Source organism: Neomonachus schauinslandi, chromosome 5 (assembly GCF_002201575.2).
Source record: "Neomonachus schauinslandi chromosome 5, ASM220157v2, whole genome shotgun sequence".
NCBI classification, from domain to species: Eukaryota; Metazoa; Chordata; class Mammalia; order Carnivora; family Phocidae; genus Neomonachus; species Neomonachus schauinslandi.
The window spans coordinates 10,554,174-10,567,503 of NC_058407.1; the positions used below are offsets into that span (position 1 = coordinate 10,554,174).

Sequence of the window (13,330 nt, forward strand, 5' to 3'; positions counted from 1 at the left end):
TCTTTCACCCTGCCCATGGCTTGCAAGCCTCACTTCTGCTTGTCATCGGGAGTGATGCTTCTTCCGCTGCTCCAGACCAGCATCCCCAGCTCCCTTATCCATTTCTTCCATCCGTGGGCTCCAGTCCCTCACCGCCTAGTCAGGACCTGGGGTTGGGCAGGGAGCACCAAGAACTAGCCCAGTCCCCCAGGCTGGCCACACTCCCGTCTGGAAGCTGCGTCATGTGGGCTCTTCTGCCAACTTCAGCCACAACCACTGGCTCCCATGAAGCTTAGTGGTAACTGCAAACCCCTGTTCTTATAGATATATCTGCTGCCAAGTCAGATCACCCCAAACTGTATAGAAACTATTTTCTGGTGTTTTCTTTCGTTGTGTTGTGGATAAAGGCAGGATTTTATACTGATTTTTAACAGATTTCATCTTGTTGGATTTGACCATTTTCCCACCTATACTCACTCTTGGAATTCTGAATCCAACTTACTGGCGCTCCTTCTGAGCTTTAAATATCTGCAAACTTGAATAACCTTATTCAAGTCACTAATAAAAAAAGGTTGAAATGAAGAGGACAGGCCCACATCCACAACTAAGTACTTCTCCATCATCAATTCTATTACCTACACTCTTAGGGAAAGACTGTCCAATCAATTTTGAATCTAACTATATCGCCACAAGTACAAACTTCTCCATCATAGCTACATGGAAAGACTGCCTGATGACTTGCTAAAATCAAGATTCGCTGCATCTGTCGCATTCCTCCAACCTACCAGACCAGACCTACCAGACTACTAACCTTTGAGAAAAGGAAATTTGATTCATGTGGCAATGTTCTTAGAAACTCTGCTAGCTCCTGGATCTCCTTTTTATTTACCTGTGTGTTCTCAAATACGCAACAACCTATTCTAGAATTTTGTTAGGGATCAAGGAGTACTAACCTTAGGTGCTCCTAATTTTTACGACCCACCCGTTCCCCTCTATTGCAAAGCAGGTTGTTAGTCCATTTCCAGGTGTTCACTGCTCCTGCTCTCAGTGGGGTTGTGGACACAGAGCCAGCAGGGCAGAAGGGAGGGGCTACATCAAGATGAAACCAACACTTCCAGGACCTGCGTCTTAAGAGATGGAGATGGGGATATGGGAGGAGGTAAAATGGCCCCAGAGAGGACAAATGACCTTGGAGAAGTCGGAAGACCTGGCTTGTGCTGACCCCTTTAGACCTAAGGTTCTGGATGTGCTTGGGCCTCAGTAAGGCAGTGGCTCCATGTGTGGAGAGATGGAGCCAGGTGTTTCTGGAAAGGATTAAAGAGGCTGTGCCCAGGCCTAGCCAGCTGAGCAGCAAGGGACTGACTCCATGAAAGAGCAGGATGGGACGGGAGAGATGGGAGGAAAGCCACCCCTTTCTCCATCTCCCCCACACCCTATCCCCTAAGGGTTAACCCCCTACTCCCTCTCTCAGCCCCTTCTCTCTTCCCCCGCCCAAACCCCATCTCCCTTTAATCACATCTGATACTGAGCGGCCCAGCAGGAACAAAGAGACCATTTAGAGAATCGGGGCCGAGAAAGTGACCCCGCACTCCGGGGCGGCCGGCTGGACGCCAGCACAAAGGCGGCATTTCAGAGCTGGAATTTCAGCACCCTACTTGATTAAAGGACTCCACAGGCTTGGAGGAGGGAGGAAGGGGGTGCAGAGTCCACTGCTCCCTGGATTAACCCTTCTCCAGAGCTGCAGACACCCCTCCCACTCCTGGGGACACTCGTCACTCCCACTCTGTCCACGGTGCGCCCACCCCGGAGGCCCTGCCTCTTGCAGAGGTCAGGCAAGCCCACTCCTCTTCTTCCTGGAAGGGAAGCCGGCAGCAGAATGGAGGTCAAGGCTGGAATATTCAGGGAGCCAACTTTGCCTCTATCTCTGTTGGTATCAATATACACCCTCTCCCTGTCCCCCCAAGGGAGGGAGAAAGCAATGGGATTGGTCTTACTAAGGGTTGGGTAAAGCAGGGTGAAGAGAGCAGGACCCAGAACCTAGGGCAGAGGAAGCGCCAGTCTCGACTTCATGTCACACCTGGAACCCGGGAGCCCTGTTTCCCTGCCCACCGTCATCCCAGTCAAGGCCTTGGAGGGGCACGGGCCCTACACAGAAGGGAAAGGACATCCTGCAGAGGTGGGGAAGGAGACGGGATGGGTGTGGCAGACCAGAAGACCATGAAGGACAGCGGCCTAAGGAGTGGGGACAGAGTGAGGACAGGTGTTCGGTCCTTGCTACAGCTGCTGCCTTGCCCAGCAGGGCTCTGCCTGGGGAGGGCGGGAGATCACTGCATCCCCAAGCTTCCTGCTGGGGCACTAGCTCCTGAAAGGGGATCCGAGCCCACGATAAGAGGCTCGAGGCAGGTCCTCAGGAAACAATGGGTGGCTTGATGAGACCTGCTCTGTGATACTCCTGAGAAGGGAGAAGCCCCTGCAGCCAGTCCCCACTGGAAAGGAAATTGGGGGTTTCCGTGGCAACCAGCTCCCTGGGCACAAAGACTCGTCTGTCTGCTGGGAAGGCAGCTGAGGTGTCTCCCTGCAGCAGCCTTTGCGCTGGTGAGCGGGGAGATGGAGGGAGGGATGCGGGGGATCCACAAGGAGTAAGGCCCCTGGTGCTCCTCAGTGCCGACGGTCACGGCGCCACACAAATGGCAGGCAGCGGGGCAGTAACAGGGAAGGAGCGAGTGGGCATCACAGAGAGCTGGAGGCAGAGCGGGGTGAAAGGTTGAACAGTTTATTATTTACATGTAGAAAGAATGTGAAAATAGAAATTAGGATGAGGCACAGGCAGGAAGATGATTCCAGCTCAGTCGGTGATGATGAGCTCGTCTACCCCCCAGTCTTCATAGCTCCCATCTGGCAGGTAGCGGCGAATGATGATGGGGATCTTTCGGGCCCTGTGGCGGGGAGAAGTCACAAGTATATGAGGGTTGATGACCCCAGTTCTACAGCAGATGGGACAGACTGTGTGCACAATGCCAAGAAAGAGAAGTCCTAGCAGCATCCTTTTGGGACTATGAGGGCACTCTGTGGGAAAGAAATTACAATAAAAAGAAAGTTCCTGCATCCCTGAGTGTGGGACAGTGGGTCCAGAAAGGCTCTGCCATCCTATGGCTTAAGGGAGAAAGAGGAAGCGGGGAGGGATACTGGTAAAGCCAAGGGCAGGAGGAAGAGGGAGATTTCGACAGACAGGAGAGGACCGTGTCTCATTAAAGCCCTCCCCCTTCACCTGCCCCTCCCACCCCTCTTCGTAGCGGGCCTCCTTAACAAACTAAGGACCGACAGGAACAAGAATCACACCTCCCCAGTCAGGGATGTGGGGGTGGGGGTGTGCAGCAGGGAGGCCAAGGGATGCCTCCCAGGGCTCTGAGGCAGTGAACCACGGTCTGGGCGACTTACTTGAGCTCTTTCATGGCGATGAGCAAGGGATCTGTCTCCCCCTCCAGCTCCACCATCACAGGGGCACACATCCTGTAGGTATAGGGACACATGTTGGGGGAGAAGGGCCCAGCAGGAAGACGGGGAGGGGTGCTCACTTCACAAACAGGATCAGATCAGCACCCCAGTCCTCCCTGAGAAAGGTCACCTTCTAGGGAGGCAGGCAAGCGTGGGGGGTGGGAAGGGGTTCGGGGGCACTGCCGTAGTGACTATAAGCAAGTGGGAGCCAGAATACTGGATTTAAATTTTGCCTCCAGAGACACTGAATTTCTCTCCAAATTTCAGTATCCTCACTCAAAAATGGGAGACAAAGAGCCCTGACTTGCCTACAATGACATGAAAACACTACTGACTAACCTAGTCCCATATGCTGTTCTCAGCTCTTTCCATAGAGGATCTCATTTGAGGTGAGGACTGCTGTAATTTCCATTTTACTGAGGAGGAAACTAAGGAACAGAGATCAGTGATTTGCCCAACTCACAGAGCCAGTAAGTGGCAGAGCCAAGACCGGAATCCCATATGCTCCTACCCACTATGCTGTAACACCTCCCATTAATAAAGATCCATCAACTTGGGGGCGCCTGGGGGGCTCAGTCGTTTAAGTGTCTGCCTTCGGCTCAGGTCATGATCCCAGGGTCCTGGGATTGAGTCCCGCATGGGGCTCCCTGCTCATCAGGGGGCCTGCTTCTCCCTCTCCCTCTGCCACTCCCCCTGCTTGTGCGTGCACTCTCTCTCTGTCAAATAAATAAATAAAATCTTTAAAAAATAAAAATAAAGATCCATAAACTTAAGAAAGGTACTGTGAACAGGACGCATGTAGGCTTTCAACACTGGGCCATATGACATTCTTCTTGTCAGCTCCCTTGCTTGCCAAGGGCCTTCCACAGACTCCTGAGCCTGGCCCCCACAGCAGAGTATTCCAGCACAAAGGATTGGCCATGCAGAGGCTAGCTCTAACCCAACTCCTCAGGCCTGCCTCAGGGCCCAGCCAGAGCTCATTTTCCTCCTCTATCCAGGCAACACCCCTCAGGGTCTTGGTCTTCCAACCTCCACACAGGGCCTGTGGTCAGGTGCTCACCTCTTTACAACCCTTCCACGACACCCCACGGCCATCAGGCAGAAGCCAGTCTGCTCACCTTTCTGGTAGCACCTTCTCATGCTACTTGCCTATACTTATCCCATGTTCCCACCATACCAAACCCCCAAGGTTCCCCGGACACACCCTGCTGGCTCCCTTCTGCATCCTCTTATAAGCTCTTCCTCTCCTTACAAGCCTGGGAGAAGCTCACATTTCTCTACTCTGGCAATCTCTGCCCTGGAAATCCCTACTCTGGCAATGCTCAGCGCCCTGACACATTTCACATAAGCTTCTCAATCTCCCTGTACTGTAGTTGCTTATTTGAAGTCTTCTGCATTAGACCATGAGCACCTGGTGGCCCGGGACCACACGCCCTAATACAACACTCGGCCCGCAGCAGAGGCTCTCAAAATGAACAGGAGGAATGCCAATTCTAGGCCTACCTCCTCTAGGAAGCCACCATTCATGATTTCAACACAAGTTTACACGAATGGATCCCAAACCCGACAATCATCAGAATTACTAGGAGAACATGCTAAAAATACAGGCTCTCAGGTCCTGCTCCAGACTCTCTGAATAGAAATTCTAGTGAAGCCTGAGAACCTGCATTTGAAAGCTCACCAGGTGATTGTGATCATAGCCAGTCTGAAAGCCACCAGTTTACACAATGTAATTTACTAATTTTATTATTATTTTGATTTCTGTTACTCCCAAAAGCCTGAAAATTTCCCAGGGGCAGAGACCAAATGTTTAACTTTCCCCATATCCCCTCTCAAGTATTTAAATTTAAAGCTTTAAAGAATGTAGCGTATACCTTATTTTCCTGATCTGAGTACACCTTATTTCTTTCAAGATATAAATAATTTCCTGATCTGCGTACACCTTATTTCTTTCAAGATATAAATAATTCAAGTCCATTCATCCAGCCTTGTGCATACAATGTGGGAACCATGAGTGTGCCCTTGGGTATTTTGTCCTGCACCAGGGACCCCACAAACTTGGCAATGATCCTCAGGAAATGGCTGTGGTAAACACCAGCCGCCAGGTGGTGCTAATGAACCAGAGTGAGACTTCAAAAAAAATCCAAGAAATGTCTGTTCAGCACCTACAAGGTGCAGGGTCCCATGCCTGGTACTAGGTGACAAGATACAGCCCTGGCTGTCCGAGGGCCTACAGCAATCGGGGACCACCAGACAGCGTCCTAGCCCTTACATAGAAGGAGCACAATAGACCCAACTAAGCTGAACCAAGCTTCTCTCTCAAAACAAAGCAGGACACTGGGACTTGGTAGTGTACTGAATGTCTGCCTCCCAACTTTTGAGTGCCCCACACTGCCCACCAAATGCACGCTGATCTTCTGAACTTGTCACTCAAGGCACCAGTGACATCTTTTCCAGTCTTCTCCAGCCCAGCTACTTGCCATTCCCCCACCACAATCCATGCCTTGCCTGCCCCTCCTTGTGCTGTCTCTGGCACCTGGTATACCCTCAAAACCACCGGCCTTTACCCATCCTGGGCTCTCCCAGGCACCCCTACAGTGACTCCCTTCCCTCCTTCCTCGTGCCTTCTCTAAAGCACAGCGCCCGTCTGCTGTGGGTTCTGGTTCTTTGTGAGCCATCTCCCCCCAGCAGGCGGCGAACACCTGGAGGCCTGGGGGCCTGGGGCCATCTGTAGTCAGCTTCACCTCCGCAACAGGTGCAAGCACAGTACCTCACTCAATGCTGAAAGACTTTAAGCTTGCAGAGAATCATTCACTTGTTTGAAAAATAATTTAGAAGTTATTCTTTCTGCTGGATCATTTTTAGCCTGGACAAGCGCTGCCCACTGGAATGTTCTGCAATGATGGAAATGTCCTCTATCAGCACTATCCATTATGGAGCCGCTAGCCACATGTGGCTACTGAGCACCTGAAATGTGGCTAATTAGACTGAAAATCTGAACTTTTAGGGGCGCCTGGGTGGCTCAGTCGGTTGGGCATCTGCCTTAAGCTCAGGTCATGATCCCAGGGCCTGGGATCGAGCCCCACATCAGGCTCCCTGCTCGGTGGGGAGCCTGCTTCTCCCTCTGCCTGCTGTTCCCTCTGCTTATGCTCGCTCTCTCGCTCTCGCTCTCTCTGACAAATAAATAAATAAAATCCTTAAAAAAAATTTTTACTTAACTTAAATGGCCACATGTAGCTAGTGGCTACCATAATTGATGGTACAGACCCAGAGGATCCTGACCCAAAAATTATCAAAATTATCATAGTGAGTGCAGCTCTAATTCCACCCAGACCAGCCAGGAGTACCACCAGGCTAGAGAGGTCTACTACTTTGAAGATGAGGAACAGTGTTGCCCACCCATAAAATCCTGTTCAAAGTGGATACGGTGGTCATCTTTACCCCGTAGGACTAGGGAGGATAAAGCCCAATGCTGTTTGAAAACAAAGAAGGGAACACAGATTAGAATCTCCTCCAGCATGCAGGACTCCACAGAGCTGACCCCAGCTTTTCTTTCTAGCCAATTTTCCACTATTCCCTACTTAAAGCACCCATTCCTCCAGATACCCACCATTTCTCACACCAGCTTATAAGATGTTTGGGGTGGGGGTTCATTTCCTCAGCCTGTGTTTCCCTGGGGAGGACATTCTATTAGAGTAACCAATAACACTTCTGCCCCCTCTCTATCCCCCGACTCACTCCTCCCCAGGAAGGAGGAATAACTCCCAAGAGGAGATTCTGGGAGAAAAAGCTGTTACCTGTAGCTCAGCATCGACAGTCCCCGCTTTCTCAAAGCCACCTGCCTACAAGGGAGGGTGTTTTCAGGTCTGTTCACCCACAACCTTGGCTTGGCAGACACAGCTCCTGGATGCCTGCACTGGCTATGGCTGACAGGGTGAATATGCAATCATCGGACATTTTGATCTCTGTCTACTGGCTAGTTCCTAAATCTTGTTATTCTTCACCTGGCTCCAAACTTGGGAAGAAAGGAACGGTCTGATCTGCCTCTACGTGGAGGGGATCCCCACTCCTCGGGGCTGGCCACAGTCTACCTCGAGTCAAGAACCACCTTAAGCCAGACAGGTGCTGCCACAGCCCCCTTGACTAACCAGCCCACAAGGGTCTATGGCTCCCTGTATTCACACTTCTTTCTTTCTTTGTTTTGCTTCACTAACCTGACAGGCACTCAAGTTCTGTATTTTTATGTTCCTACTATACTGTTATCTGGCTTCTCAGATGGTCATGTTCTATTTCTCCCATTGGATCACAAACTCCCTGAGGGCAGGAGTGTAATATAGTGCCTGGCACACAGAGACAGCACCAGCCTTGTTTAGCACATGAGAGCAGGGAGAGTGTTTTCAGGTGTCTGCTGGGCCACATCAATAGCTCGGAAGCTCACCATGGCCTGACCGACGGAAAAGACCATGAAGGGACATACACTCACGCGATCTGGAGGGCGCGGGTGCCGAGTACACGCGCTCGCTCATACTTCGTCATATACGGTGTGGTGATTCGCTTCTGGTTGGCCTGTGGTCGCTCTCCAGAGGGGAGGATCTCAACATTCTCCTGGCCCTCCTGGACACCAAGACAGAAAAGACGGAAAGTCTCAGGGAGTATGTTCTGGGTTGAGGGGGAGGATGATGATGACAACGATGACAATCACCGCTACCATGATCGCTTATTACATGCCAGCGCTCACGCTGCTGTAGTTAGTGACACCTCATTTACTCCTCACAGTAACGTTACACGGTATGGTGACAGTGCCCATTTCAGAGGCTCAGAGTGGAAGCTAACTTGGCCAGAGTCTCAGACCTAGTGAAAGAGAAGAACCATGATTGGGATTCCAGAGCCAGCTGCCTCATCCAGAAGAGAGAAGCAGACAGCCTGGAGATGGGGTGGTCCCAGAACATTAGCTGTATGCAAAGTCCTTGAGCACAGACAACAAATCTCTCTAAGCAGGAGGCAAGGAGAAAGCACTCCATCTTTCAGACAGGTAACTGAATCAATAGGTCAAGTGGCTAAAAAGTCAAAGTGACGGCAGAAATATACACACATTCACATGCATTCAACAATTACCTATCAAGCATTTGTCATGTGCCAAACATCATCATAATGGGTGATAAGAGAGCAAGCTAAGCAGTTCTGCTCTCAAAGAATTCAGTCAGAGGGGGGCCTGGGTGGCTCAGCTGGTTAGGCGACTGCCTTCAGCTCAGGTCATGATCCCGGGGTCCTGGGATCCATCGGGCTCCCTGCTCGGCGGGAGGCCTGCTTCTCCCTCTCCCACTCCCCCTGTTTGTGTTACCTCTCTCACTGTCTCTCCCTCTCTGTCAATTAAATAAATAAAATCTTTAAAAAAAAAAAAAAAGAATTCAGTCAGGAGAGGAGACGTGCGTAAACAAAACAGCAGGTGCTACAAAGGGATGCAAGTGTGCAACAAAATTAACAAGAAGCTGGGGGTTAGAAAGACAGTCCAGAGATGAGACTTGAGCTACTTAAGAAGAATGAGTAGGAGCTGCCAAGCCAATGAGGAAGAGAAGAGCATTCTAGGCAGGCCAAGTTGCATGCATAAAAGCACAGGGGTGGGAGAGAATGTACTAGTTGTGAAGTATGATTAGAGCAAAAGGTGAGCATAGCGTTTTAGGCAGGAGAGTAAATTCTATAATAAATAATTAGGGGCACTTGGCTGGTTTGGTGGGTAGAACATGTGACTTTTGATCCTGGGGTCCTGAGTTAGAGCCCCACGTTGGGTGTAGAGATTACTAAAATAAATAGATAAACTTTTAAAAATAACAAAGAATTAAGTCAACAAATATTGAGTACTTACTGCATGTCAGATAGTGTTCTAAGTGCTTGAAATAGAAGAGTAAGACAAATAAAAATTCTTTCCCCTATAGAGCTGATGTTATGAGAAGAAATAACAAAATTAACAAGTAAAATATGTAGTATAAAAACAAAAGAAAAAATAAGTAAAATTAAAAACAAACAGAAAAAAAGACAGGGAGTGCCAGAATGGGTGTGTTGGAGGGGGAGCACATTGCCACTTTAAATAAGATGGTCATGGAAGGGGCGCCTGGGTGGCTCAGATGGTTAAGCGTCTGCCTTCGGCTCAGGTCATGATCCTAGGGTCCTGGGATCGAGCCCCACATCGGGCTCCTGGCTCGGCGAAGAGCCTGCTTCTCCCTCTGCCTCTGCCTCTCTCCCTGCTCATGCTTTCTCTCTCTCTCTCTGTATCTCTGTGTCTCAAATGAATAAATAAAATCTTTTAAAAATAAAATTAAAAAAAAAAAAAAAAGATGGTCATGGAAGCCTCACTGAGGGGACACTTGGACAAAGGCCTGAAGGAGGTGAGCAGTAGGTGATGTGCATATTTACAGGAAAAGCATTCCTGTAAGAGGGAACCGGGTAATCAAAGATCCTGAGCAGGAGTGACCTGGCAGGGACAGCAAGGAGAGATGAGAAAGCAGGTGGCCAGAGCATGGAGAACCTTGTACTTCTGTTTGGCACTTACTCTATATAAGACGAAACCCCTGGATGAGGGTTCTAAATAGAGGAGAGACACAATTTGACTTAAGATTTAAAGGTATCCCGACGCCTGGGTGGCTCAGTCGGTTAAGCATCTGCCTTCAGCTCAGGTCATGATCTCAGGATCCTGGGATAGAGTTCTGCATCAGGCTCCCTGCTCAGCGGGGAGCCTGCTTCTCCATCTCCCTCTGCCCCTCCCCCCTGCTCGTGCACACACGCTGTCTCCCTCAAATAAATAAAATCTTTTAAAAAAAAGTAAGATTTAAAGGTATCCCTATAGGTGTTCTGTTGAGAACAGTCTGCAGAGCGCAAGGGCAGAAGCAGACCCTCTAGGAAGACCAGTAGTAATCCATCAGGTAAGAGAGACCACTCTGGCAGCAGAATGGCAAATCAAGCAGCGTAGCAGGAGACTGAAGGCAGGAAAACCAGTAACATTTCCACAACAAAGTGAGTGAAAAGCAATGAAGACCTAAAGCAGGCTGAAGCACTAAGAATGGAGAAACAGAACCAGGGCCGGACCATGTGTGGGAAGCAGAATCAACAAAATAGGGATGGAAGGGCACCAGGAGGATGGAGAGGAGGTTTCTGACTCAGTGAATAGGTACCTGAGAATGCCATGCAGAAAGAGAAAAACCAAAAAGGGCGGCTTTGGCTTCCAAGCCTAAAAAAATTGAGGGATCGTTCACTTTACGGGAGCCATAAAGCAGTTCTTCCTCCATCAGTCACAGGACAGAAAGCTCTGTCTTTCATGAAGTTAGCAACCCATCCACCTGGTTACGCAAGCCGGAAACCTGGGGGTCGTCTTTGTCATTTCCCACTTTCTTAGCTCCATATCCAATCCACCAAAATATGTTTCATCCATTTTCTCTTCACCTACATTATAAGCACCCAAGTCCAAGCCACAGGTCTCTCACCTGGATGGAGAGACTCTAATGGTCTCTTTTATTCCTGCTTCTCCCCAACTCACTCGTCACCCTGGGGCCAGAATGCCCTTTCTAAAGTGTAAACTGGATCGTGCCACTCTCTGCCTCAACACTTGCCAGTGGCTTCCAGTGCCTTTAGGCTAGAAAATCCTGCCTGATGTGGGCCCTTAGCTCTCCAGCTTTATCCCAGGTCACTCCCCCGCTTGGCTCCTTACATAAACCCTGCCCACTGGGCACCTAGTACATAATAAACATTCAACATATGCTTGCTGAATGAATGATAATATTTCACCCATCAGCAAACCAACTGCCCCAAAAGCCACAAGTTATGGCCCACCCTGTAGGACTTTTTCACTACTCAGTACTGGAACACTGCTCACTCATTCAGGCAATTATCACCGACGCTTATTTGGCAGCTTGGGCTGCAGAGAAAGGGAGCCCACAGCTAAATACTCACCTCCTCGGCATTCTCCAAGTCACCTAGCCCTTCATCCTCCTCCACATCATCAAAGTCGTCACCATCAAAACTGTATAAGAAGAAGGGATCAGTTAGTTGGAGCATCACACTACAATCAAAGAAAGAAGAGATCTCTGTCTCATCTGATATGTAGAAAGGGCTCAATAATAAATAACTAGTTAATGAGTGAATCAAACTTCTGTTCCGTTTTACTCCTTCATCCATACCCCATCAGCCCACAAATTTTGCTAGGACTCATTCATTCACCATCACTGTTTCCCTCTCTAGTGGATCATTCCCATCAACGTATAAACATGTAGTTATTTCCCCATCTCAAAAAACAAACAGGGGTGCCTGGGTGGCTCAGTTGGTTAAGCGTCTGACTCTTGGTTTCGGTTCAGGTCATGATCTCAGGGTCGTGGGATGGAACCCTATGTGGAGCTCTGCGCTCAACACAGAGTCTGCTTAAGATTCTCTCTCCCTCTCTCTCTCTCTGCCCTTTCCCACCTCTCTCTCGCTCTCTCTCAAATAATCTTTAAAAACAACCAAACAAACAAAATTTACTTCTCTTATACCACCCAGGGCCCTAGTTCCATGCTTCTCTTAGAAGCAAAATTCATGAGAGATGCCCATCTTCCCTGTCTCCAATTCCTCTCTTCCCATTCTGTCATAATCTCACTCCAGTAAGACCTTCACCTCCACAGTTCCGGCAAAACCACTCTTCTCAAGTTCATTAACGACTGCCACGTTGCTGAATACAATCGACAATTCTTGTTCTCATTTGGCTTGATCTATCAGTTGGCACACTAGACCACTCCCCCACTCCCCCCCACCACCACTCAATATACTCTCCTCACTTGACTGCAAGGCCTCCTCTCTCTTGGGGTTCCCCACCTCACTGGCTGCTCCATCTCGGTCTCCTCTGCTGGTTTCCCCTCTTTTCCCACGAGTACTCAATGCTAGAATGCTCTAACAACTCGATCACCAGCCATCTACTCTTCCCTACTGACACTCCCCTGGTGATCTCACCTGATTCTTAGTTTTGACTAATATGCTTATGCTGATGATTCCACTATTTTTACCTTCAGAAGAGACTCTCCTCCGATCCCGCACATCCGGAAATCTTCGCGCCCTAGCTTCGAAATCAATCCAGAATTCAAAACCACTTGTCACCACGGCTACTAGCGTCACCCCAGTCCAAGCCACTACCTTCTTTCACCGAGATTACTGCAACCCTTCCAGACCTTTACCACCCCCGGGTCTCACCGCACTCTCCCCTGGATGACTTCGATACTACACACTTCTACCGCGTACTCTCACACGAGCCCGTACTATCTGTTTCTGGGCCTGTCCCCTCTCCGGTGAGCAGGGACTATGCCGGATTCACCTCAGTACTCCCATTACAAAACACACAGCCCGGCCCGCTGGAAGTCTGCTGAAAGACCTTTTTCACTGCTCCTCTCTGGACCCTCGAGTCGGGCCTTTCCGTGCCCAGCCTCCGGCGGGTCTCTGCTCCTGGCTCCCCGCCCTTCCCCTCTCCAGTCCCCCCGAGCCCCCTCAGCACCCACAGTCCCCTCAGACACTGCCCCTCGAGCCTGGCTCCGCAGCCTCCTTCGGCCCAGGCTCCCGCTTCACCCGCTCCTTCCGAAGCCCCCGCACTCACTTGTCCTCGTTGTCTGACATGACGCCCGCACCGACGCGACACGGCTCTGAGCCCAAGACCCGCGCGGAAACCCGCAAACAGCGTGCCTGCGCCCCGCGCGGCGCCCCGCGTACTCTGCGCCTGCGCCGTGACCCAGAGGCAAGTACTTCCGGGAGGCAGGCCGGAGCCGTAAGTGTGCGCACGCGCCGAGAGGCGTGTGCCCGTTACCATGGTAGCCAGAGCAGCTGGCAGCGGCTCTAGTCGCCGAGATTT

The 13,330-nt window shown here is 50.3% G+C and overlaps 1 protein-coding gene across 1 annotated transcript; it reads right to left on the reverse strand.

Annotated features, from left to right (window-relative positions):
- Positions 1 to 2,738: 2,738 nt before the first annotated feature.
- Positions 2,739 to 13,297, reverse strand: POLR2F (RNA polymerase II, I and III subunit F). The gene is made up of 5 exons (XM_021687658.1): positions 13,079 to 13,297; positions 11,416 to 11,485; positions 7,958 to 8,088; positions 3,418 to 3,489; positions 2,739 to 2,915 (listed from the first exon to the last, which is right to left on the reverse strand). Exons 1-5 carry the CDS (start codon positions 13,096 to 13,098, stop codon positions 2,825 to 2,827), a joined length of 384 nt encoding a protein of 127 aa, XP_021543333.1. The 5' UTR covers positions 13,099 to 13,297; the 3' UTR covers positions 2,739 to 2,824.
- Between the last annotated feature and the right edge of the window lie 33 nt (positions 13,298 to 13,330).

What these genes read in the sequence shown, in the direction of transcription:
- POLR2F (XM_021687658.1), bottom strand. Translation starts at nt 13,098, where the DNA reads ATGTCAGACAACGAGGACAA. An exon ending in ACTTGGAGAATGCCGAGGAG is followed by an intron (nt 8,089 to 11,415) that starts GTGAGTATTTAG and finishes CTTGGTGTCCAG; the next exon opens with GAGGGCCAGGAGAATGTTGA. An exon ending in ACCCGCGCCCTCCAGATCGC is followed by an intron (nt 3,490 to 7,957) that starts GTGAGTGTATGT and finishes CTATACCTACAG; the next exon opens with GATGTGTGCCCCTGTGATGG.